Here is a 25,925-nt window from a genome sequence, read left to right as displayed (position 1 = left end):
GTTGGAAAAGTGAGCAAGGTGTCCACGAATTTTGTCTGCTACATTGGCTACTGACTGAACAGGACCTGTTTGAAGTGGACGAAGGGTAGATGGTTAGATGGGGGCATGGCATGCCAGGAGTGCTCTCTAGATAGACACATTCAGTGGAAATGTGCAAGATCTTTCATGCAGAATTGCTTGGTTCGGGGAAGGGGGGAAATCTGAAACAAAGCTTGGGACTGGAGTGGTTAAGGGTTTTTTGGTAAAGTCCTTTAGCTTGCAACCATATTTAAATGAAGAGTAATCATGGGAAAGCAACATTTTCAGTGTGATCTATATTTCTAGCTAGAGTCACATGATGGGAAGGAAATTTGTACGCTATTTCATTTCCAGATAGGATGATTCTATATAGGAATACTATAGAGTTGGTATTGTAAATTTACTACCTCAAGAAATTAAGACTCTTAACCTGATGTGCTGTTTATGATAGGTACACTTCTCATAATTTCTTAAAATCTAGACATGGCAGCTTGAAATTTGTCTTTGGGTGTCGGAGTAAGGGTGACATGAATGGTTTACTCACTTTGCGAACGCTCATCATCACTTGTAGATTCTTTTCCCACACACACACACACATATATATATATTATATACATTTCATTCCTGCTGAAACCATGCACTGTTTATAAGAGTTATTGCCACAGGTTGTTGGATTTGCTTCAGCTGAAGTGCTTTTAAGCTTCCCATGCTTCTTCTATCCCCATACCCCTCATTGACACCCCCCTCCCAAAAGTTTCCCCAACTTCCATCCACATTTGCTTTAGGTTTTTATATGTAATCACCAAATGAGCTTTGTTTTCTTTTATTTGTTCCCTTTCTGTTATCTGGGGTAAAGGACTGATGGGCATCATCGCACAATATGCTGCCGGGGTCTTTTCTTTTGTTGCCTAGTATTTGTTTTCCTTCATCGCATATTTCTTTGTCATAGACGTACTGTGTTGAATAGAACGTTCATCCCACCCTATGCCGTAGTAAATTTCTGAGTAAAACGATTTTCAGATAGCAGTAGCTTTAGTGATAATGGTGTGTGAACCGGATGGTCAAAGTAACTAGTTCTTTCAGGAAAAAGGGCTGAGTAGCCCTTTGCATGATCTTGTGTAGCACACTGTTCCTCTATCTCCAAATCACCTTCCAAGATGTTCAGGGTGTGTTTTGCTTACACCGTCTTGTCTTTCCGTCTGCACCACTTTTTGTTGTCATTTCTTGTCTCAGTCGATTCAACATTGTAAATTGGTATGAAACCATCATGCAAGGGCTCTTGTAGTTGATAGCAGTATGAAATAATTTTTGGAAAAAGTAAGCCTTTTTATATTGTGTATCCTGTAGGTAAATTTCTGAGAATCATTCCTGCACTTTTGTTTTTCAGTACTTTTCGAAAGAGGTTTGGTGCATAAAGAACAAACATCAGTATATTTTGTTTCTCTTTGTTAAACATCCAGGCAAAATTTCTTTCAAGGGTTCTTTTCGCCTTGCCTAGTGGTGACTACAAAAGCATGGTGTGGGGCTTTGGTTTGGGAGTCTGTGAAGTAGGAAATAGATTTTGTGACCGTGAGTTCTGTCTTCCCCTTTGGTGACTCATAGTGACCGAAGACCATCTTGTTGTGCATGTCTCTGAACAACGTAATGAAGGTGTATCAATGTTTCTGTGTGTGCAATATTGCCTGGGCTGCTCTGTTTCTTTATGTTGTGATAGATTTTAGAAGCGTTTCCTGTGCACTCATCCTCTCACCAATGCACTGGATGATGATTCATAGGAGGAGATACAAGTAAGAAATGTCGAGTGAACAGAACAGGGGCAAAAGATGAATGGGAATCAAGCAGTTTTTAAAATAAGGTCTCAAGATTGCAGAAGACAAGTTTTGAGTCACAAATTCATTATGTTAAAGATTGGGAATTTTTGATTGGTTTGTATCATTTTTGTTACATTCAAAAGGAAACAATAAAGGATGCTGTGCTTGGGGACAACTTCCTCAAGATAACTATTAAGAAGTCAAGCTTTAGAACTGAACATCAGAATGGGATGGATTAAAAAAAACAACAACAACAAATTATTAACATTGGCTAACAAATTACTAAAAAATGATACATGTGTATGTGCACACATTTAATGTGATAAAAATGTTATTAATCTTTTCAGCTTGTTTGGATTTCTCCAGCTGTGTCGGATACAAAACGGGATTGTTTTGTTTTCTGTGTCAAAGTATGAAATGTTTTAAGAACATACTGGTATAATTCTCAAATCACATTTCTGTATTGGAAAAGAGATAAGATATTTGTTTGCCTGATAAAGGGTTTATTCACATCTTTTTATAGAACATGATCATAAAAATATATTTTAGGAATGGAGGATGATATTTGTAATGCTTTTGCTGCTGCTTGTGTCAATATGTTAACAAACCAGCAATTTCTTGCTTCAAGATGGCAGTGATTTAGAAAGTTGGTTGTCCGCTGTGATGCATGACAGTGCTGTGTAGCTGTGATAAGCCCAGCCTTTGAGTCTAAGTGGATTTTTCTGCTCAGCTTGACTTGACAGGGCTCACTGGGAAATGTATTTTTCCAGTCAGTAGAGACTCACACATACACACACAAATACTCACACCCTGGATTCTGTTTTTTTAAAGGGGGTTTATTGAAAATGTGCATGTTTAGCTTTTTATCTGCCAGGCAGTTTAAATGCTGCAACGGGCACAAAAGATATCTGGTTTTACTAGTTATTTGAAGACATTTTCTGACAAGTTGTGTTGCTTCCTTGCAGGTGAAGCTAGTAAACAGATTCATGACTACAAATTCAAGTTGCAGAAAGCAGAACAGGATATAGCGACGTTAGAGGGAATGGTATGGGCTTTTTTTGTGTTTTTCTTGGAACTCAAATTATGTTTTGTTAATTTTTTTGGAGTTGTTTAACCCCCCTCCCCAAGGAAAAAAAAAGGAAAACTCCTTCTTGAAGCCTGACATCTTCTGAAAAGTCAAAAGTGAACTTTTCTACTGATTCTACTTATGGGACCCATTGAAATTCTGGATTTTACCGTACATTTTTTCTTTGGGTGTATTAGAATCTTGTATGAAAATAACTGTTTCTGAAGTGCTCCGGGAATTGTTATAGTTTGTAATCTTTTTGCACTCAGGTTTTCAATATTAGAAAAAGTAAACCATCCTATTGTGGTGTATTTGCTTTTGTTTTTTTATGGTGCCGAACTGTCCCAAAAGTTTCCAAAAAGAGCAAGGTCAATGTTCTTGCATGAAATGATCTGTTAAAAAATGTTATTGTAACCAGGTGACCAGATTAGAAGCCCAGGTGAAGAGATACAAAAGTGATGCAGAGAGAGCGGAAGGCATGGAAGATGAACTCAAACAGGAGAAGAGGAAATTGCAAAAAGAGGTATGAATTGTTGTCAGGACAGTGACTCGCACTTTGTTGTCTCACTGTGGACAGCTTTAGCACACAAACTGACATTTGACCTGCCAATAAGTGAAGTTCTGTTTTTGTCTTTAAGCACCAAATTTGCCAATAGGCTTATTTTATATGTACCGATATTGCCAGAGCTAAAATGTAACTTGACACTTGTTGCAACTTCTACCACCAACTGCTAATGCCTGTTATAACAAATTGTATGTTTTTTTAGTTGAGGTAGCTGCTTTTGGTAAGAAATTTCTTATTAAAATATGTAATTTTAGTCATGGCAACTATTGTAAAGAAAGATGACTCTGACAGACTCGAAAACTTTGCTGGTGGCAGTGATAATTATTGGAGTAGCTGGTATGAAAATAGGATTTTCTGTAAATTCCTTAAGTGTGTTAAGTGTTAATAAAAGTGAGTGATTGCTGTGTGTAATTTTTTTTAGAAATCAAGATCTTTCTCAACATGAAGTGTACACATATGACAGAAGACCTTTCCAAGTGGAAAAAAAAATTATAAACAAACATCAGCGCGGAAAATTCCTAAAACTTTTTAAATATTATCATTTATTTCTACGGTATTATTCTACATACTCTATTTAATAGAGAGATGAAATGAGTCTTGATGAAAATTTAATTTTGCTGTATGCTATACCAGTAAAGGTAACACAAGATCCAATGATCAAATTGTCAAAGTAGAGAAACAATTGTCCAATTGTTGTACAAATGTACCAAAAGTTAACAAGAATACATGTCTCATGACGCTGTTTTGTATTGTCTTAGATGATGTGATTTCTTTTTTCCCCTTCTGCAGTTGAGGGAAGCAAGTGCCCAAATGGAAGAACTCCAGAACCAAAACAAACACCTGACAACCCGGCTCGAGCGCATCAAACAGACCCGTGCAGCCCTGGGAATACAATGAGAGTGTACCAAGAATTCATCTTACTGGTCTCCTCTTTCTCTACTGCCTGTCTGGTGTGTGCCTGAGTGTACGAGTGTGTCCTGGTAGTGGCGGCAACAGTACTTGGGTGTGCTGGCTACTGCTCCACTCTGCTGTGATCTGTGATTTTGTAGGCTTCTCTCGGGACAGCACCCAGCGCCCTCAACCCATTTCATCCTGACCAACGAGTTTTGTCCCATTTAACACTAACATAGTCTCTCCCCTTATGACCCATGCATTGAGCCATCCCACGTTCTTTCAGGGTGTCTTATGGTGAAGCTTCAGTTTCAGAACAAAACGGGTTGAGAAAGTCAAGAGTTGAAGGTAACTCAGAGAGGGTTTGTGCGAGTGTGTGTGTCCAGGACAACAGTGTAGATCCATGCTAAGTGCCCTCCTCTGATGTGTACCACCTACACACTTTTCACATTCACATCGGGTGTTCACTCTTGACCTAGTCTTTTCCCCATCCCACTCCCCTCGCCCGTCACACCCCACCTATGCCCATTTTAACGCTTGGATTTCCTTTCGTTTGGTTCCCAAATGTTCGAGTTTGTGTGTGTGACACCTTTGTGGTCATGTCAATGACTCCCTGCATAAACTATGATCTCAGAGCAAGTTGTACCAATCTGTAGTTGTCACTGGCTGTACCTTTCGCTGCAGTTTTGTTTGAACTTGAGGAAACATGCCCTGGAAGTCTTGTTGATCAGTTAACAGGAATATCACAGGGGTAATAGTTGCAAGGAACAAATATGTAGTGGTACTATTTTGTGCATACTAAGGGCCGCAAGTGGCTTTTTGCTAATTTGTTTTTTGGCACAAATTTATAGAAAATATGTACAAAGATGTTACCATGAAAGAAGGGTCTGTCAAGAGTGTATGTTTGCAGGAATGGAATACTCGGAACACTTTGACTGAGTCCCATTGTCACTTCTATAGGAGATGATTTATGCTTCTATCGTGTGGTTTATTGGTGTTATATTTTTTTGTTTTTTCTCGGAACTCGGTTAAATTCCAGCGTGCTATATAAAGTTTGTGGCAAAGCCAATGAGTTAAGGAGATTGCCTGTTTGACTGTGGTACTAGCATTTGCAACCTAGCACTAATATGAGAACGTCCTGTTTTTAAAAAATCATTTTGTCATTCTTTATCTTTTGTTGTAAGAGTGGAAATAAGTTTTTGATGTTAGTGAAAGATAAAGATAAAGAATCTCTAACTTACATGAAATAAGTTGCTGCTGTTTTGTAAGGCTCTGTTAACTTAATTCCCAATAGTTCATCTGTTCAGCTGTAACTATATTTTTGTGACTGAGAGGGATGGGGGTTTGCACCTCTCTCTTTTTATAATCTTTTGACCTTGGCCCATTCATTGATTTAGCTTTAAAAGAGAAATCTAAAATCCAGATCTGCGTCTTTTGGTTTCTGAATGGCATAAGAAATAGTTACGTTGTATGCTTTTGGGGTTTTGATGGCTACTTTTAGTCATTTGCAAAGATGGATTAACCCAGTCTTACTAATTTTCGTTTGGTTAGTACCCTGAAGTTATTTACAGATGTTTTGAATTAGGTCTGTTGTATCTGTGCATTTTGCTGTGTTGTTGGAAGTAAGGTTGTTGTCTGTTTGTCTGTTGATTGACAATTGTTTGGTTTCTTCTCATTTTTTTTTTTTTGGTGTGGCAGTATATTTGAGCCGTTGGGAAATGTCGACTTCCCATTGTGTTCTGCTTGAAGTGAAGAATGTACCACTACATGTGTTCTTTCTGAAAAAGTTTGCCTGCAGTCTGATGAAAGTTTATGAGTTGAAACCCCCCTGAAGAGATGAAAACTTTATAGCTAGTAGGATTATGCCAATGAGATGTGGGTGTGAATGATGAATATGCCTTGTCTTAAGAGTTTGTGCTTTGGAATAACTTCAAAGGTGGTGCCTTGAATTTTTAAAATTGCTATCGAGCCAAAAAGTTGAATCGGCACAATGATACAAGGTAGTGGGTATTGTCGTGTATAAAAAGTGTGCAAGAAATTAGCTCTTTCCACAGACATTGTGTTCTTGTACCTGTTTGTTTGAGGTTTGAGTTGACAGGGTTTTCATGTGGGTTTTTGTGGGATTCATTAGTGTACGGTATGTTGGTTTATTTGTTTACTGCTCTTTTCCTTTTCTGGACAAAATTCCTGGCTTTCTCTGATCACATTTCGAGTTGCCTCTGGGAATGGCACTGTCTGATCACAGCATGTCCCAGACACCCCCGTGATATACCTCTGGGTTCTCTCTCTCTCTCACTGTGGCCCAGTGACATTTTATACATTGGTTGGTCCTCCATACAGGGTCATCCACATATTTGTTGCACTGATGTAAAAGTATGAGTGAGTATACTGTGGCAGAACTAGTGAACAAAGGTCTCAAATTGAGAGTGAAATTCCTTACATGTACATAAAATGAATTGCCCATGGGTTGTGAGTGAATTGCCCCCAAGAATTATTAAAGAGCTGCGTGATTTTAGATTGATTTGTTATCTTAACGCATCGATATGCCTGTGTGCTAAGTAGTTGGTATACCAGTACTGCAAATTGTATGTTCTTGTTGGTTGATTCGAAACCATGGCCAACCCTTCATTTCTATATACCTACAGGGAGATTTTGAAAGACATAACCACTTAAATGTCAAAGAATATTATCCAACATTTAATGGAATTGTGTGCAATTGAGATTGTTGTTATTATTATTATGTTTTTCTTATAACTGTAATTTCTGGTTCTGTAAGAAGTGTGTGCATGCCTAGCTTTGGTATCCTCTAAGTTTTAGTTTGAGTGATCTCGTTAGGTTTGCAGTTTTTGTCCTGGGATGTGTTGATAAAAATGAAATGTTACAACACCCATTAATGTCCACAGCAATTGGCTTTCAAATGAAGTTATTACTATCACCCACCCACTTTTAGGATTCTGTTCATTTGTTCATGTTGTTTTTTCCGCATACTGCACCCTAATACTACCCTTGGTAGATTATATTTTGATATCCCTGTTTTGCCTTTTGATTGCCATCAACACAAATTTATGTTTTTGGTCTTCCAGTTTGGATTGTCTTGCTTGTGTCTCACAAGACAGCTGCCTTTACTTGTGTTCACATCATTGATTAAAATAGACTACCTTTTCTCAAATGACCCAGTCTATTCCATCCCATTAACAAAAGATTTGAAAGGAAGGTGGAGGTTGTATTGGCCAGCTTTAGCAATGCGTGTTAAAATCAGTGTTAAAACTTGAGGACTGTATGTGTATGATTAACTTTCCTGGTTTGGCTTATTGTGATGCTTTTCCAAAAAACTAATCTCAGATGTGAAATTTTCTGTCTCATAATTTACAAGCTAAATTTTTGTGGATTTAACTTTTTCTGCGCTTGTTAGCCAAGTTTTTTTGGAATCCTTTTCACAGCTCTGATCATGCTGCTAAAGAAAAGGTTAATCAGAGCTCAGTGTGACCAATTTTTTAAAATTTACATTCCTTTTAAACTGAATTGGTGCCCTTTCACTGAGTTTGCATGAAGCAACTATGCCCAGACCCTGCTTTGAATTAGCATATCCCATTGGGGAAATGTCTGGTTGCTTCTGTTGGCTACAGGCATTTATCAACTGTAGAAAATCCCTGTTTGTTTAATCAATACAATAAGATATGTTTTTATCGTACTTAACTTTTAGTGGCATACTAATACTAATTTATGCAACAAATCCTCTTGAGCTAAGTGAAGTTCCACCTTTGAAAATAATGTGAAAATTCTGGGACCTCTCTGACAAGATGCCTTGTAACTGAGAAGGGGCTGTAGTTGAATTTGTACTCAGAATCTGGACAAAATATAATGTGTAATCATTGTGGCAAGGATACAATATTTGCGAGGCATCGTGGTGAAATCAGGTGCTCATCAAAATAATGAAATCGAAGAAACTGGCATTTTCCTGTCCGTTTGGCAATTTTAATGAAATTTTTGTTTTTAGACTCAACACCTTTAAGGCCAGTTTAAAAACATATTTCTGTGTGGATTTTTATTTAAAAACATATTTCTGTGTGGATTTTACTGAAATATATCGATTTAAGGCACACAAATGTAAATTTGCAGTTTTCAAGGACTCTCAAGCTTTGGAAGTCGACAAACTTTGGCGGCCATTTTCCCGCTTATTTTACCCCTGAAACCAGGCAACGCCCCACCTCTTTCAATCGCAAATATTTCGATGTGTATTCATGATAGATGAGTGTTTTTTTAACAGAACACAAGACAAATGAACAAGCTTTAAAATGATACCAATACTCTATATGCCCATAAATTGACGAGCACCTGATTCCACCGTGTCATGACATATGTCATCTTTTCGTATTATCAGTTGTTTTTTTTGCTCTTCAATTAATTTGTTATTCATTAAAGGTGAATATAAGGAACTTTTACAAATAACAGTTGTAATGTCTAACTTCACAATATTCTGATTCAGTGAATGACTGTATTCACCACCTGTCCCTTGTCTTATAAATGTCCAGTGGAGATCTCTGCAGATTTCAGCATACCCATTTCCTTGAAGCATCTGAAAAATTCAGTTATCATACTTATCCCTGTGCAGTGGGCATGCTTCCTAAGTTATGATTCATGTGACATTTCATAAGTGCATGATATGTGCCAGACACCCTGCTTTATTTGTTTTGTTCCTGTTAATTTTGTTTGTCTTTTTTTTTTATTCCGCTGTGGACATTTCCAATTCTTGTGGTCATATGCTGCATTCAACCTTGTTTGCCAATATTATTTTACAACAAACCCTAGTGTGGTTGTAAGAAAACAGAATTAAAAAAATAAATAATTTATAAAAGAAAGTTTATCTTGGTATTATGTGTTAATTTTTCCACTTCTTCTACCCAGAGTGCCTTGTGTGTTAAAATCTTTAGATTGAGCAAAGTTTGCAGGGGGTTCTCATGGTCAAGAGGTAAGGTGTTTGCCTCCTAGTTGAAAGGTCCGGGATTCGAAACCTGATAGCAAAGGAAACATTTTCTTCTCTAAAATGTTCTGTCCTCTTTTCCCTTCTCTAGTCCTGTCCTGTTCTCCATCCTGTTACTCCACCCAGCCCCCTCTCCTCTCCCTTGCTCCTGACTCTCGCTTACTAATCTTACTGCTGTCTTTCAGTCTCATCCCTGATCATAGGGTAGGTAAGATCGTTATGTGTTCTTTGAATCTGAGTTATTTTTATTGATTTTTATGGATTAAAAAAACGGGGCCAAATTCGTAGAATCCAAGTTCCACTGTATTATTTGCTTATGACGTGAGGCATAAAAGTATTTACAATAAAAACTTAAGTTTGGTCAATTTTGGGACAAGCTATGCAAACTGAGATGTTGGCTGATTTTTGAAGATCAACCTGTTCTTTGTCTAAAAATAGCAAGGAGACAATTGAGAGTCTTTATTCTCTTCGTAAACTGCTTTTGAAAACATGAGAGTGGGTTAAAATATGTGTGTGTGCCTAAAGAAAGGTAGCCTACCAAAAGTCAGATTTTGACAATGTTGACTTAATGGTTGTACATTATAGGAAATGCAATGCTGAACACAGGGGTCTTTGAATTTTTTAGATATATCTCAAGTAGTTTTTGAGATGCATATTTTGCAAGGTAGGGTATAAAATATAATTTTGAGAAAATGAGCTTTTTAGTTTAACAAACGTGAGAACACATACAAACTTAAGAAAAACGATTTTTTAAATGTATATTTATTCATGGAAAATTCATTTCCAATTTGGCATTCAGTTGACATCAATATCCTGAATGGAATTCAATGGTAAAACATAGCAGGGAAGAGAAAATGTGCTTCAAGAGTAGATTTAACACCTTTCAAAAGCAGTTTTCATTATTTGTTTTTGTACCCCCTACCCTCAAAATAATTCAAAATAAAATATTTAGAAGTCAAATCAATGAAAACCCTTTGAGCACATGGTAAAAATATGGCGGATCTATCTTTTTTTTTCATGGAAACACATTTTGGTCAAAAAAGTGATTTTTGTAATTATCAGCCTGTCGCTTGAAACATTCTGGGGCGACTTTTGGTACCTTTCTCTAGGCGCACACACATAGTGAATTTTCTCAATTGTTTTTCTCAAAATGTCATTTTCTGGCAGTTTTTCCCTACTCCTTCCTTAGTTATCATCCTTTTCACATGGAACGTTCTGGAAACATTGATGGCTGCCATCAATGTAACGGGGAGATATTTACGAAAAAAATAGCACTTTTCCATTGGCAAGCGATTACGCAACCTAAATTTACTTTTTTAGAAAAGGTTTTTCACGCATAGAGGGAAAATTCTCTTTTTTTCTTTCTTTTGCACTAATTGAAAAAAACTCACTGTTACGCTGATAGTGTCTGATTCAGGTATACTCTCACCATATTTGGTCAGTAAATATGAAAGCCTTAGGGATTTGAAATTCATTGTTTATTTTCAAGATGGCGGCCATTTCCATAGCAATCACTGTAGATGTACCAAAATAAAATTGCGTTTCAAGAGATTTTCCTATGCCTAACTTATATGTGTGCTTAGATTTGATCTCGGGCAACAAACATAGAAAATGATCCTCAGGGGTTGCTCCTCCCGTTAAAAATCAGTAGCTACACTGATAGACATCCAGGGTCCAGAGTCATCTTACAAAAATAACCCAAGGAAAATGTTTTATGATAAAAGAAAGAAAGGGAGAAGGGGAAATCAAAGCTGAATTGAAACCTTTCAAAATGGTTTTTTACTGGAAAGCCCCTTCCTCATTGGTATAGTGAGACTGGGACACTAGGAATGGCAAAGGTCAATAACAAATAACAAATAACTTTATAACATGCACTACGAGAAAACACTTCCAGACTGCAGTAAAATCCCTTTATTTGTCATACAGTCACAGCGGTGTACTTAACATACATGTAAATAATGGTACAGAAGAAGACATGAAAAACATTTGGTGCAAACATTTTCAAATGCCCTTTTTGTGTGCCACAATGCCGTGCTCTTTGAGCTAAAACATTTCTCAAGTAGGTACTGCAGTGTCACCTCATGATACTTCTTGCTTAAATCAATGTCTTAATAAATGTCCTTGTGTCAGAATACTCTTCATTGTTCAGACCACTGCGAGTACTACGACCATACAGACGGATCTCATGTTAGATGACTGCTAATACTGCCAGCACTGGGACAAGCAAAAAATTATCTATGTCCCCTAAGAATACTTTGTGTATTTTTTTTTCGCAAAAAATAAATACTAGAATTACCAGAGTAATTTGGAGTAGATAGATAAGAGTATGCCTTTATACTAGCTCACAAAGTATAGTGCTTGGCATTCATATCACGTTATGCAGCTGCGAGCGCCGTAAAACCTCTACTTAAAAAAAAAAAAGTATAGTGTGACCGTCCATCTCTATAGAGCACTGTTGGTATGAAGAGTCCGTCATGAGTCATACCTACCTTTCTTTGGTTAGGATTTACTGATTATGGTGTCTTCAAAGGTTACAAACTTGCTCTGCCAAGTGAAAACTTCAAGATTCAAATCCAAGTAGAATCTGAATAGTTTGGTTTTTTTCTTCCTGGAATATTTCCTCTCAGCCCTGTGTCCTTTCATATACCCAGCATTGTATCCAGTCAAAATCTTCAATAATAGCAAGGTTATGACCAGCATTGTCACTGTATAATCTTCTCTATCTATTGTCACTTTTTGTTTCTTTCCCTTTTTTATGGCATAATGAGCCACGAGGTATGACATGGATTTTACAGTCAAAACTGAACTTGTCAGAACAGGGCGAACTGTATCCTCAAGCAATATGGACAGGGTCCCAACAATAGTGCATTTGTTGATCCAAATTGGACAAGGCCTGAAGCTGCTCAGTGGACAAGGAGAAAGAAAATATATCCATGTTCTCTACTATGTGTGCAGGATTTGTGGACTTCGGCAAAACACCTGGGGACATAAGAAAATATATATATTCAGATTCAGAGGGAAAAGAAGTGGAAAGAATGGGACAATGTTAAACAAACCTGGGTTGTTTGGCTTTTTTTTGTAAGAGTTTTACGGCGCTTGCAACTGCATAAGGTCATATGAGCGCGCAGGACACATTAAACATTTTCATAAACATACGAAATATATGTACCTCAACAGAACGATAGTTGAAAAAAATCAGGCAAACGCATCAATACTACCTACTTTCATACTGTGATGAATGTGTCGCTCCCTGCAGCCGAGTAAAAAAATACATTTGCATAGTCAAATGTCTAATTCTCTACATTGACATTTTTTTGCTCGTTGGGCAATTTTTATCGATTTCCTTTTTATGTCCCTCTATAAACACATTTCTGTGTGGATTTACAGAAAAAACTTTGATCAAAAGCACAGTAAAATATAGATTTGTAGCTTCAAAGGACCTTCAAGCTATGGATATCACCAAACTTTGGAGGCCATCTTTTCATTAACTTTATCTCTGATACAAGGTGACCTTCACCTCCTTCAATAGCAAATATCTCCACTTCTGTTCAAGACAGATGGGTATTTTTTTCATCAAAAGAAAGGCAAATGAACAGAATTTAACCCTTTCGCACTTAGCAGGCTTGGCCAGCTGTGGCCCCCCATCCTTAAGACAAGGACAATAACTCCACGAAAATTGAAGGGGTACCTTACTAAAAAAATTGTATAAAATCACAAACACAACCAAAAATGATGAAAATAGTATTCTCTGAAAGGAAAATGAATGAGCTAAATTACTAGTACAAAATTATAAGTGGAATAGAAGAGTATGAAATGATATGAGAGGTCTTTCTGAGATGCGTGTCTTGGATTCTTGTATACATTTCTTCAACTCACGAAGTTTCTGCTACTGACAAAGAGGTAATCCACACAAAAGAAATACAACACATTCACAGAGATTGAAGCCTCTGGTGGAAACTTGAAAGCACCTGAAAGACTTTTCTTTGAGTGTTTTTATTTTGTTTCTGCCGTACTCATATCGGGCAGCTTTGTGACCATGCATCCTACAGACATGATGGCGTGTTTACAACTAAAATCTCCTCCGACTTTTGTTCCCGCTCAAAAAGTGCCTCTTTGTGCTAGCAAAACAAGAAAAACACTATAGTAAACCGGAACTCTTCCTCTATAAAGATAGCTAAGTGAAACTTCTGATGATAGAAAAAGTAGAAGCCTCCCGCGGCAATGAAACAAACACCCCCGTGGCGGGCGCATTTGGGCGCTATAGGGATGAGCGGGGGTCACCGGCGCGGGCGCATACGGGCGCTGTAAGTGCGAAACGGTTAAGATTATACCAATAATTCTATATACCCAAAAATTGACAAGCGCCTGATTCCACTGTATCGTGACACACACACACATATATATACATGCGAGCCTGTCCTGTACAAGACAACCACTCATCTACTTGTCTTGAACAGGTGGTAGTTAGAGCAGGAGTAGGTTCACTTGTACAGTCAAAATTGTCCAAAAGAGCCACCCACTGTCATTATGATTTAGAAAAAAACATAAAGGAGAAAGTAAAAAGTGACCGTTGGTACAAGAGATTGCACACAAAAAAATATATTACAAAATCATATAAAATAATATTAACGTATGAAAACATTTACAGAAGCAAAGTGTAAACGAAGTTGCTCTTGGAATTCTTTATAGCTCTCCGAGTCACCTACTGTGATTCACTGATTGAAACATTTTTATGACATAAATGCTACATTGGAAAAAGCTGCAGGATATTTACATTATAAATAAGCTGAACAGGATTTTACCTATGTCTTGCTGAACAGCCCATCTCAGAAGAATTTGAGCCGGAGATTTTTCACACTTCATAGCAATATCCACAACAACAGGATCTGAAATAAGCTAAATGGAGAAAGAAAAAAAAAAAGTACATTCAAATATGGTTTTTGAAAAAGCCTGGAAGCTGAGAAACCATCACTTGACTAAATCACAGCTTTTTGCCCATCGTGCTATCTATTATATAGCAAAAAAGTTTGTTCATTTAGCAGTACCCATAATCATATGTATTCCTGGTCTCTGGCCCATTACAACAGAAACAGAACACCACCCCCCCCAAGAAATATGTATGAAATGTCTAATGTGGCAATAAACATGGCTATAGTTACATTTCATCAATCAAAATTTCCATAGACTGGCTGCAAAATGCTGAGGTGCAGAGCCAGTTTCATTACTTTGGATATGAACAAAGATAGTAAATAACAAGATGGGCCACTCAGCCAAAAAAGTGTACGTTGGAAGTATGCTCTTTGCTTCAGATGGCGCTTCTGTTTTGAAGCTCTCTTTCGTTTTTCCAGAAGAAGAATAGGAATGGCACCTCCTTGCGTGCGCAGATCGACTGCTGTTCATCAGCAGTTCGGGTACGTTCAGTGCGGAGTTTTACTAAGTTTTAGGTTTTTAAAAATTTTAATGACCTCTCGCCTTTCATTCTAAAGTCAAATTAAACGAAGAAAACCATCACCCTTTCCTCCGGAAGAGGTTTTTTGTCAGCGTAACCATTTAAAAAAAGCGTTCTTCCGAAATTTATCCCAAAACTTGCTAGTTTCACTTTGATTTTTTAAAACTCAAGTAGGGTAACTCTGTTCACAAAGAGGGCGCCACCAAATTTTGAGGACACTTTTTTCATTGGCTCAAAGAGAGAAGTCGCCCATCTTGTTATGTACTATCATTGATATGAATAAATGAATCATTGCAAAAGAAAAAAACAATCTCAATGTTACCTTGTTTTCAGAAGCAGATGTTCCAAGAGAGGAATATGCTTGCAAATGAATGCTGTGGTCATCACAAAACTTTTTCAAACTTTTCTGTACAAGATGAGGATGATACTCAATCTGAAACAATAACAAATAAATAGCAGGCTAAAGTAAAACATGTTTCTTTTCTTTCCTGATAACATTCTGGATATCATTGACAGAAATTTATTTTACCTCCTATTATCAGCACCAAAAGATAGAGGAAACTAGGCATTCATATATACAGTACAAATGGCAAAACTGATAAGAAAGTGTTGAATAGAGTAACTACACATCCTTCGAGCGTAATCGAGGCCTTAATACTAATAATAGTACTTTCAGCCCAGTTCATGAACTTGTAAACTGCCAAAAAATTACACCCTAGAAGAAAGTAAAATACTGTCAGGAAGTAGTGTCCTGCTTTTTGAAGGAACTCTTCTTCTTTAAACAAACAAAAAAAAAAAAAACCCCCCCAGGTAGCGAAAAAAGGGGGAAAAAAAGTTTCCTGACACAAAAGACAGGAAAAATCAGATCTTCATCCCTTGAAAAGGGTAGTACTTGTCCTGCATTTGAGAGAGAGGCAAGGATTTCAAATTCATCATATGAAAGGATGCTCTTTGCAACAGTTTCCTAACATGTAAACTGAGCCAAGACAAAAATAAAAAAAGTAAGAATACACTACAATATATTGGTTACTATATTTCACCGTAGTCAATACAGTCGAACCTGCGTAAGACGGAATCGCAAGGGAGCGGGGAAAAAATTCCGTCTTAGAAAGGGGAATTTAGGGGGGGGGGGGGGGGTTCAAAGGCCCAGCCGGTGGGATCAAGGATCGCTTGTCCGATCGGCAAGCAGTGGTCAAAACTTCACACCTCTTAACTGCTATCCTGTCTGATAATGACATGCGTCAGTCTTACTTATCCAATTACCACCAGTGCTTGCCTTTCATAGGACCATTGTTTGACCTATTAAAAACAGAAACGTTTGACCATTTCCTTTGCTTCCACCCTTAGCCCCACCCACCAGGACCACCCCTCACTGCCATCACTGTAACAACGATTCGAGGAACTCTTTCCTCGGCTGGCATTGGTCAATCTAATTTCACACCTCTGGCTTCTGGCTACCCAGGAAAGTTTCCGTAGTGGCTCGCTACTCGAGAACTCTCACGGTCAGTCGTGAAATTTCACACCCACACTACACTGACCATCTGCATCACTCAGGGCTCACATGATGGTGTAACATCTACCCCCGAATTGCACCCCTACTCCCCTTCCTCGCCCAGCGGCATGGCCATTGCGTTAAGTTTACAGCCAGTGGAACTAAACTTGCGAGTTTTGTTTCAACCAAGGAGTTTAGAATTTATTTTTAATCTCCTTGGTTTCAACTCAGGGCTGAGCGGCCAAAGCATTTTCCGTCTTAGACATGTGAAACCCTCAGAAGGGAGCGGATTTTTCTTTCCGTTTCAGCGTTGGACAGGTTTCTGTTTTATACAGATAATTAAAGAGGAATATATCAAGGGGGGAGCGGGGAGATTCCGTTAAGACAGGTTTCCGTTTTATACAGGTTTCCGTTAAGGCAGGTTCGACTGTAGTTTTAAAACTCAAGGACTTCTCAATCAGTTCAATGGGCAGTCTCACTTGAAGGACAGATGGTTTCACAGTGCAATACTCCAACAGTTCTTCCAAATGATGTTGCAAATAATTGGAGACTCCAAGTGATCGAAGTTTCCCTAGAAAGAGAAATATATGAGAAACATTCAGTGGAAACCATATATAACAGGCCCGGTAAGAACAGGGATCCGGTAACAAAAGGAATTTTTAAAATCCACATTTTTTCTTACTCTATTAAAAGTTATCGGCAATAACAGGGCTTCATCAGAGCCCAAATGGTTATAGCAGGGACAAAGGCTCGTTAACAATGTGTAAAAAGTAAGAGAGAGAGAGAGAGAGGGGGAGAGGGAGAGGGAGAGAAAGAGAGAGAGAGAGAGAGAGAGAGAGAGAGAAAGGCAGTGATGGAGCAAGCCCACACAAGCCAGGCCACTGCAAGCACACACAGCGGGTGAAGCGAGAGAGGGCTGCGGTATGCTGCAGACTTCAATCTAGCCCTAGGCCTAGCTACACGCACGCGTTATGTGTCATGCGCAGGCCTGCCACATGGCCAAAACCCCTGTTTATGGGTACTTGTGGCAAAGGATACTACCCATGAATAAATAGTAAATACAGCTTGATTAGTCCACAAATGCTTACTTCCCTTGCATTTCTGATTTAACAAGGGTCTGATATAACAGGACTTTTTCTCTGGTCCCACCATCCCTTTTTTATCAGGTTTCCACTGTAAGTATAGACTGCAACCACAGTTACAACAGTTCAGTATTCATAGCAAAAATATTTTTATGATGCAAATTTCTAACAAATCAGGAATTGAGTAAATAGAACCACTGTGATGTAATAAAACAGTCTTTCAGTTTTGGAAATAAGCAAGACAATGGGGGGAAAAATCTGGGAGGGGGGGGGGGGGGGAGACCTTCTCCAACCGCCTGCATAGATTTCATGGTTGTACTTTTTCAATGCTCATGACGAGCAGCCAAGACTTTATGCATTTGTTGCTGACATTTGGGTTTCTTTTTCTTTTTTTTTTGCACTGGCAAAACCAAAGCCAAATTCAGAATAAGAAAATTTTCAAGTTTACACAAAAATATCATTTGAGCCTGAGGTTAACAAAGAACAAATAACAGTAACAGAAAGACACAGAAAAACAGGGTCTGACAGTAAAAACTGGACTAGCTATACAAGGCATCCCATTATAAGGTTGTAAATGAAACCTTGACAAGTAATGGTTAAAAAAGAAAGCTGCAATTCAGTATGAGTATGTGAAAACAATAAATTCCATGGGATCTGTCAATTGACAAATCTTCAGAAAACATCAAAGTCCATGTCTTGACAAGTAACACATACCCTGTCTATGAGCCTCTTCCACAGCTTTCCAGCTCTCCCTGCGAAATTTTTTATGCTGCTCATCTCCAGGTTGAAGTTTGTGAGTTCCTGGCCAGTGAATAAGGTATAGGTCAAGATATTCACAGTCAAGGTTTGACAATGATCTGGAGAAAGCTGAGGAAGCCTTGCCATCACCTTGATCTGCTGGGCCTTCAAAGTGAAGAAAAACAAAACAACAACTGAAGAATGAAGCTGTGCTGAGGAATATAGCATGCGTGTATGTGTGTGCGTGTGTGTGTGTGTGTGTGTGGTTAGGGGGAAAGGCTGGGGGGATAGGGAGAAGCAGGAAGAATAGACATACACTGCGCAAATCATTTTGAAAAGGCAGACATTATCATTATGGAAAACTTTAAAAAGCACACATTTCCCAAATATTCGTCATAACTTATATATATTTGACTTTTGAGCATTCCATGTCTATAAGTGCAAGTGTCAGTGAAAGCCTTCATGTGCACTTGGGTGTGTAAATGTATGTCTATATTAATGTATGTACATATATATATGACTTCAATGGCGTATGGGCAGTGGGGCATGCAAATGGAAAAGAGCCAAGATCAGCTATAATTAGAATTACACTAATGGGTAGCATATCATTTTTAAAGCTGTACATGTTTCTAACAGATTTACATCAAGCCCTGTTATTCATTGTATCTTAAATATGGTACTGAGAAATGGAGAAATATTAAATTCTTCTCTGCGGATGTATTGGTCATCATCAGACATTGACGGATGAGCTATTACTATTATTCTTACTGAGAAAGGAAAACACTTGTTGCATTAACTACAAATTTACCTAATTTACTTGTAATAAATATATCCTTCCTTGTCAAATTGTACTTAGGCAGCAGTTCTTTTAATGCTTTCCCAATATCTGTTTCATTTCTGTACACAGATGCTGTATCTGAAAAGGCAGAATAACAATCATGCTAATGAGATGGGTGTTCGTCTCCATAATGTCAAGCAGATAAAAGGAAATTTTTACAGAAAGAGGGGCTCAACAATAATGTTGCATGTATTTTTCATTAACATCCAGCCTTAGAATTACAGCAGACAAAACATGACAAAATAGAATCAGAATAAAATATGACTTGGATCAATTTAGTTTACATAAAGACAAAAAAAGGAAGCAATACTTCTTTCATTAGAAAATCAAAAGCTGGCAAGAATGTGAGGAACAAGTCAAATTAAAGTCAGGAAAGTGAGACAATCTAGGTACTCAGTGGTAGGGATGCAGTTTGAGACAAACACAGACTGAAAGAAAAAAACCCAAAAAACAAGGTTGTTGTTGCACATACAATGGAGTCTGCTTTAACCGAAATTTGCAGAACTATTGGATTTTCTTCAGTTTAGCCATGTTTTCACTTTAGAGAAATTGATCAAATAGTGAAGAATAAAATCAGGGATTCAATTTCCTTTCAGCTTACTGCTGTTTTCAGATAACCATTTTGGTTTAGCAGACTCCACTGTACAGTTGAATTTCATAGCGATAAAATATGAAAGTCTGCCAAATCATATTTTGATCACAAAAGATCTTACAAACTAACTGAAACATCAAATGCCCATGACGCAGCTATTAATGATGTACTCAGTACAGTATTCCAAAGTGCATGAGTGTCTGACTAGTGGCCGATTGCTATTACAGACCAGTTCAGACCTCTTATTTTCAATCGTGGAGATGAAATCTTTAAAACTTCATATTTTCATCATGCCTGAAGCAAATCTTCAACGTTGTATAAATGTATGTGGTCAGTGATTCAAACATTTTCCATAGAAACCAATACAGGTTACTTGTTGGGGTATTTTATTCAGCACACAATGTCAGTCAATAGCATATTTTTTATAAATGGTGCAATTCAAACATTCTGAAAGTGAACCTCTCAAAAAAACCAAAGGAAATGATTTTTGATTTTAGAAGAGAAAAACCAACAATCCCACCACTCATAATTGAACAAGAAACAATTTAAATCTGAAATCACAGATTCATACAAATATCTTGGTCTTCAATTGACAACAAATTTACATGGCAAAATCACGTAAACAATATCGTTAAAAAGGTAAATCAGAGGCTGTACTTTCTGAGGAAACTTAGGTCTTTCAATCTGAATCCATCCATCCTTCAGATATTCTACATGACTGCAAGAGAAACTGATAAATTTTGGTATCTCTTGCTATGGTAGCAATTTGGGAAGACAGCACATCATGAAAATAAACAAGTTGACCAGAAAGGCATCAAGAACAATTGGTAGAGACCTAAGTAGCCTTGAATATCTGCACAAAGCAAATTTCTAAAAAGGTAGAAATAATGTTAAGTGACCATAGCCACTCACTGACATCGGAATTTCAATTATCGACCCGCAGTAAATGATAAAAAAAGCAAGAACAGAAAGAATATAGAAATTCGTTCATACCTACCATAGTACCAACTGCAGTGAGGTTACTGAACACACGGTGCTACAAATTAAATCTTGGAAGAGTCTAATTAAAATTTCTAGGAATCTTTTAACTCAAGGGCAGTTTACTTTACCAAAAGATCTGTACCCAGCAGCAAGAGCAGCATCAAGTGTGGTATACAAGAGATCATAGCCGCGTGTCTTGAAGGTTCCCACTGTCAAGAAAAGCATGCAAAATTACAGACATAGCTAAACACGCATATAATATTTTGGATCTGAATTTTTTCCTATTCGTGTATATTCTTTGTATTCAAAACACTACATACAGTAGAGCTAAGTTCGTATTTAATTAAAAGAATACAGCATCCTGTCGATTTCGTTATTTGCATGCTACTATTTTTTTTATACGAGTTGCTTTAGTAAAGCTTGAATGCATTTTTTTAATGGAATTTATAAAACAACAGTCAACATGGACATAATCAATATAGCTTATATTTCAAAAGTCTTTGAAAATTAGCCATTTTTTAAATATTGAGTGAGCCTCCTCATCCTCTCATTCAAAGTATCATATTCAGCCTATCCAAAATCAGAGTAACCAGGAGACAAATATCTCACAATTCAAGAAAAAAACTTACTTAAATTAATGCTCCTTTCCTGCCATGATTTAGTTTGCAGTAGGTGTACCATGAGTCAGCTTAAATTCTGGAGCTATCACAGGTCAATTTATTGGCCCTCAATTTTTTTATATGCTGTGTTTTGGCTGATCTAATAATGTGCCTCTAAGAAAAAAGCAACTTCATTTCAGTAGGCGCCTATAGGATACTCAAGACAAAAGTTAAGTCAATTTTTGTCAGCTTTTACATGATACATGTAGCAAGCCAACCTCAAAACATGACGTTCTGTGGAGTAGATCGTCATTGCCCCTGTGCTGGTTTAACATCTCTTTCAACACTGTGTTATAAGGTTAAGAGACATGAGGACCTCTGAATTTAACAATCATGTCCGATAGAATCAAGCCAGACGGATGGAGAGCCTTAACACCCCCCAAAAGTAACCGAAATTCGGAATATTATTAAAGTGATTCAAACCGGAGCCCTCTTATTACCTATATATCTGCAGTCCACAATCCAGTATGATACCATAATTCAATAGAGAAAATGTAATAATAATGAGTGTGCCAGTGCACCATTAAAGTGACACTGTGACCTGTGATATCAGTTTTATTTCAGTGGCAAGGCTCTATTGAATGGCATGTATTAACTTGACATATCATTCGCATTTTATAAGGCATAATTTTATATACAGTAGAGTCCACTTATAACGAGTCCGGAAAAAACGAGAAGTCTATTATAAAGGCACTATTCTAAAACCCTGGTTTTTTCTCTTCTTTACCTTTGTAAATAAAATACTGCTATAGCGCAATCAGACAAACACGCGAGTCTGTTATAGCGGAATATAGCTGATGCTGTGCGCAGTGCATGGGCCAATTATGCATAATATAAAACCTCGCCAGTTGAGAAACTTGTTGGTGATCTAGCGAAACAAAGAATAGGAGAGCCCATGTGTGTCAACAACGAAGGCCAGAGCGACTGAGTAGGGAGGGTATCACATGCGCAGACAAGCAGAACGCATCGCGTGATAGGTCAGCGTAAGCCTAGTTTAGATTATCAAGGCCTACCAGGCCTCTCACTTCTCCGATGTGGGGATGGAGAGGTCAAAGAAATGTGATGGATGGAGTGAATGTGTGATGTGCATAAGCTGACGGAATGCACCACAGGGTGTGGTAGTGTGGGGGAAAACACAGCGGGTGAGTTAGCCCAGAGCCCTTTCTTTCTGATCACCAACGCCGAGCTGTCTGTCAACATTGCTAGATCTAGCGCTAGAGAAAGAAACCTGATTCGATTTTTTATCAAGTAAGACCTAGAGGTCATGTTGAAACAAAATCATCATCAGGAGAGATAGCAAAAGGAAATAAACAGAACACCAAACTCATAGATTAGGCCTACTTTACAGTTTCTCTTGAATTTATTACTGGATCCCTTATAGTGAGAATCCTGCTATAACGGATACAGTGGATACCATATATAACAGGCCCGGTAATAACAGGGATCCGGTAATAACAGGGATTTTTGAAATACTCGTTTTTCCTACTCTTTGTCTCTATTAAAAGTTATCGGCAATAACAAGGCCTCATCGGAGCCCAACCGGTTATAGCAGGGACAAATGCTCGTTAACAATGTGGAGAGAGAGAGAGAGAGAGAGAGAGAGAGAGAGAGAGAGAGAGAGAGAGAGAGAGAGAGAGAGAGAGAGACAGAGAGAGAGAGAGAGAGAGAGAGAGAGAGAGAGAGAGAGAGAGAGAGAGAGTAACGCAGTGGTGGTGCAAGCCCACGCAAGCCATGCCATTGCAAGCACATGCAGCATGTGAAGCGAGAGAGGGCTGCGGTGTGCTCTTCAGACCCCGATCTAGCCCGAAACCTAGAAACACGCAAGCGTAATGTGTCACCAACGAATTCAAGCGCAAGAGAAAATGCCTTTCAATTGACAAAAAATACGAAATAATCCAGGCTGTTGAAAAGAAGCAAGCTCCACTAGCAGATTTGTCGTCAGTTCGACCTTCCACAAGGGTCGATTCACACCATTATCAAGGATAGAGAGAAAATAGTGGCAGCATACTCCAATGGAAAGTTTGCTCTGGATCGAAAGAAGACGAGACTACCCGATGCAGATGCTGAGGACCAAGCTCTTCTGATGTGGTTTGAGGAGGGAAGGAGAAAGTTGGTGCCAATACCTGTTTGTGGGTACTTGTGGCAAAGGAAACTACCCATGAATAGGTACAGCTGGATTAGTCCACAAATGCTTACTTTCCTTGCATTTCTGTTTTAACAGGGATCGGATATAACAGGACATTTTCTCTACTCCCACCATCCCTGTTATATCAGGTTTCCACTGTATTTTGCTCCGGTCCTCTCCCTCTCGTTATAACAGGATTCCACTGTACACGTAACGGCACGGTTTTGACCTCAACGATGGCTTATTATAATTAGGCTAGATCTACCCTTACTTCTATCCTACAGCCTACAATCCTTATCCCTACCCCCTGACCCTATAATATGCCCCAGCCAATATAGATAATAGAGTTACTATTGACATTACATTACTCTTGGTGGCAAAAGCGGAGATTGCCAGCACAACAACCAGCTAATATTATCATTCAATTGTATTCAATATTATTATTTAGGCCAATGACTTATTTTACAATGATAGGTCGGATAGGATATTATTTCATGGAAGAGGCTAGCCGTACATAATAATGATGGCTGAATTGTAAAAATGAATTTTGTTTGTTTGCAATGCCTAAATAGTATTCAGACAAAACCAAAAGGAGTCTTACTGACTTGCATGTATTTTAAACTTGAATAATTACGAGATAGATCTAGATCTAGATCTAGATCTAATGAGACCTGTGTACTCAACAGGTTTGAGTCGATAGGGCCAAACCTAGATCTAAGTACGGCTAGACTATTGACTAGAGTCTAGATCTATAAATGAATATGATTATATTATTATTAGGCCTTGCTTAATTGCTTATTCATTAAAATTACGCAGTGGCTACGTTCACGGTGCCGTGAACGTAGTCTGCAGGCTAGGTTCACGGCGCCGTGAATGTAGTTGGCAGGCTACGTTTACGGCGCCCTGAATGCAGTTTGCAGGCGCTGTTGAGGTACTTTTAATCTCCTTGACGTAGCCTCAACAGAGCCTGCAAACTGCATTCAGGGCGCCGTGAACGTAGCCTGCCAACTACATTCACTGCGCCGTGAACGTAGCCACTGCGTTAAAATTAAGTAAGATTCTAGATTCTATCTCTTCTATATATATCAATCAATGCCCATAATAAGAAACTTACAGCCAACGTATGGCATTGTCCAGGCGCTAACTAGTTCTATCGAACGTTTCATAACAGCAGAAGTGACAGTGACAGAATGGTACTTAAATAACGAAGTCACAACACACACTAAAAATCTAAACTGCAATGACCGTCCAAGTCCAAGAGAAAGAGAAAGTGAAACTAGCCAGGTGCACAACTTTGCTGCCAAATCTGGACTTCCGGATAAAGAATCTACCAGTAGTCAGTCAGTAGTCAATAGCAGTAAAAAATGAAACAGATATAATTGTCTTTCCTTGGTTGTGTTATTATTATGCGGTTTGAATACACACAAGCTTCCACTCAGTGGAATCCTTTCTCTTACACGATTCTTCTTTTGGGCTGGCTTTGATTCTCGTGTTTCAGTTCACACTCGGTGCACATTTCTGTAATGAAGGAAGAGCAAATACAGCACGTGAAGGTATCTTTTGACCACTTGTTTTGGGTTATATTCTTTCCTGCCTTAAATTTCAGTCTTTTATTTAAAAAAAGTTAAACTACCGTTAAACTGTAGTCTGTAGGCTGCCTAAATTACTGTAAACTGTAAATAAAAGGCAGCCCTGGCCTACTGTCCCTCTGAAATCTTGGAAGGGGAAGATTGAAGAATACCGGACCACTCGTACATTATTGCGCGAGAAAGTGGGGTAGGTGGGGAGGGTGGTTGGGGTTGTGGAGGGGTGTATACACCTTCCAAGACAAAATGCTTGTTTCAAATAATATTTAGGTCCTAGCAGTGCCCAATACACCAAACTCTCTTGTGATCAGCGTTACATCTTGGGCCTAGCAGATCGAATGAAAGGCACAGACGGGACTGTATTGTGACATCATGAACGAGCCAGCAAAGATTAACATCACCAGTTCAGGACGCTTGCTTGTTCATGAAAACACAAACGAGCAGCGTCTCAAGCAGTGAATAAAATGAATCCTTGCAGTTTACCAATCATTTTCTGCCTGCCCGCAGTTTGATTCAGCAAATGATTTGTTTATTTGCTCATTGTCTGCGGACACAAGAAAGGAGCGCCTGTGTATTCGCAAATAAAAACTTCTGTGGTCAGAACTTAACACTACTAGATTTAAGCCCATAGAATTGATAATAAGTCAAGTTCAGTTTGGCTTGAAGAGCTTGTAATTGTTCAGCGAATTACTTAAGTAAAGTCTCTCAAAATGTCTGAGTCGTCCATACTGAGCTGCAATAGATGACAGGTAGTCGGGAGTGGTCACATAGAAAACCACCTGACTTTCCCTATGACTATGAATATCACCAACAGTTTCCTTTTATCTGTTCCAGACGTGTTTGTGCATATATCAGTACCGGTACTGTTAGTTGGTCTTTCTGCTTTGTATTGGAAGATAGAAAGAATGTTAGATTTATTGACTTCATTTACTCAGCATTAGAAATTGCACACCTTTCAGTCAGATACATTGGATCTGGCAGGTTGAGAGAATGTGATTTGGATGGGGGGGCAACTCGCACTATATTTATCACTCTCATAGGAGTGCCTTTT

At 38.3% G+C, this 25,925-nt stretch overlaps 3 protein-coding genes across 5 annotated transcripts in view; 2 read left to right on the top strand and 1 right to left on the bottom strand.

Moving 5' to 3' along the window:
* Positions 1 to 7,227, top strand: part of LOC101862386 (leucine-rich repeat flightless-interacting protein 2) — a 36,698-nt gene extending 29,471 nt beyond the window's left edge. For all 3 annotated transcript variants that reach the window (XM_013083312.2, XM_013083304.2, XM_013083308.2), the window contains 3 exons: positions 2,795 to 2,874; positions 3,314 to 3,418; positions 4,250 to 7,227. In XM_013083312.2, coding sequence (XP_012938766.1) covers positions 2,795 to 2,874; positions 3,314 to 3,418; positions 4,250 to 4,357 — 293 coding nt within the window. In that variant the 3' untranslated portion in view covers positions 4,358 to 7,227. The remainder of the gene's footprint in view (positions 1 to 2,794; positions 2,875 to 3,313; positions 3,419 to 4,249) is intronic.
* Positions 7,228 to 10,088: 2,861 nt separating this feature from the next.
* LOC101855839 (glyoxal reductase) lies at positions 10,089 to 24,571 on the bottom strand. The gene is made up of 8 exons (XM_005089915.3): positions 24,403 to 24,571; positions 20,633 to 20,713; positions 18,902 to 19,009; positions 18,070 to 18,258; positions 16,753 to 16,844; positions 15,104 to 15,214; positions 14,135 to 14,228; positions 10,089 to 12,311 (listed from the first exon to the last, which is right to left on the bottom strand). Exons 1-8 carry the CDS (start codon positions 24,452 to 24,454, stop codon positions 12,166 to 12,168), a joined length of 873 nt encoding a protein of 290 aa, XP_005089972.1. The 5' UTR covers positions 24,455 to 24,571; the 3' UTR covers positions 10,089 to 12,165.
* Positions 24,572 to 24,680: 109 nt separating this feature from the next.
* LOC101862154 overlaps positions 24,681 to 25,925 on the top strand; it is a gene marked incomplete in the record, with an annotated part of 9,075 nt that continues 7,830 nt past the window's right edge. The window contains 1 exon segment of the mRNA XM_013083273.2: positions 24,681 to 24,841. Within this exon segment, the coding sequence (XP_012938727.1) occupies positions 24,812 to 24,841 (30 nt within the window).

The sequence above is a fragment of the Aplysia californica genome, unplaced genomic scaffold (assembly GCF_000002075.1).
Source record: "Aplysia californica isolate F4 #8 unplaced genomic scaffold, AplCal3.0 scaffold00010, whole genome shotgun sequence".
Classification (NCBI taxonomy): Eukaryota; Metazoa; Mollusca; class Gastropoda; order Aplysiida; family Aplysiidae; genus Aplysia; species Aplysia californica.
Note: the sequence above shows the minus strand (reverse complement) of the source record. Positions and strands in the feature narration are given on the sequence as shown.

What these genes read in the sequence shown, in the direction of transcription:
- LOC101855839 (XM_005089915.3), bottom strand. Translation starts at nt 24,454, where the DNA reads ATGAAACGTTCGATAGAACTAGTTAGCGCCTGGACAATGCCATACGTT. An exon ending in GGAAGAGGCTCATAGACAGG is followed by an intron (nt 16,845 to 18,069) that starts GTATGTGTTACT and finishes TTCTCTTTCTAG; the next exon opens with GGAAACTTCGATCACTTGGA. An exon ending in CATCTGCTTCTGAAAACAAG is followed by an intron (nt 14,229 to 15,103) that starts GTAACATTGAGA and finishes TTCTCCATTTAG; the next exon opens with CTTATTTCAGATCCTGTTGT.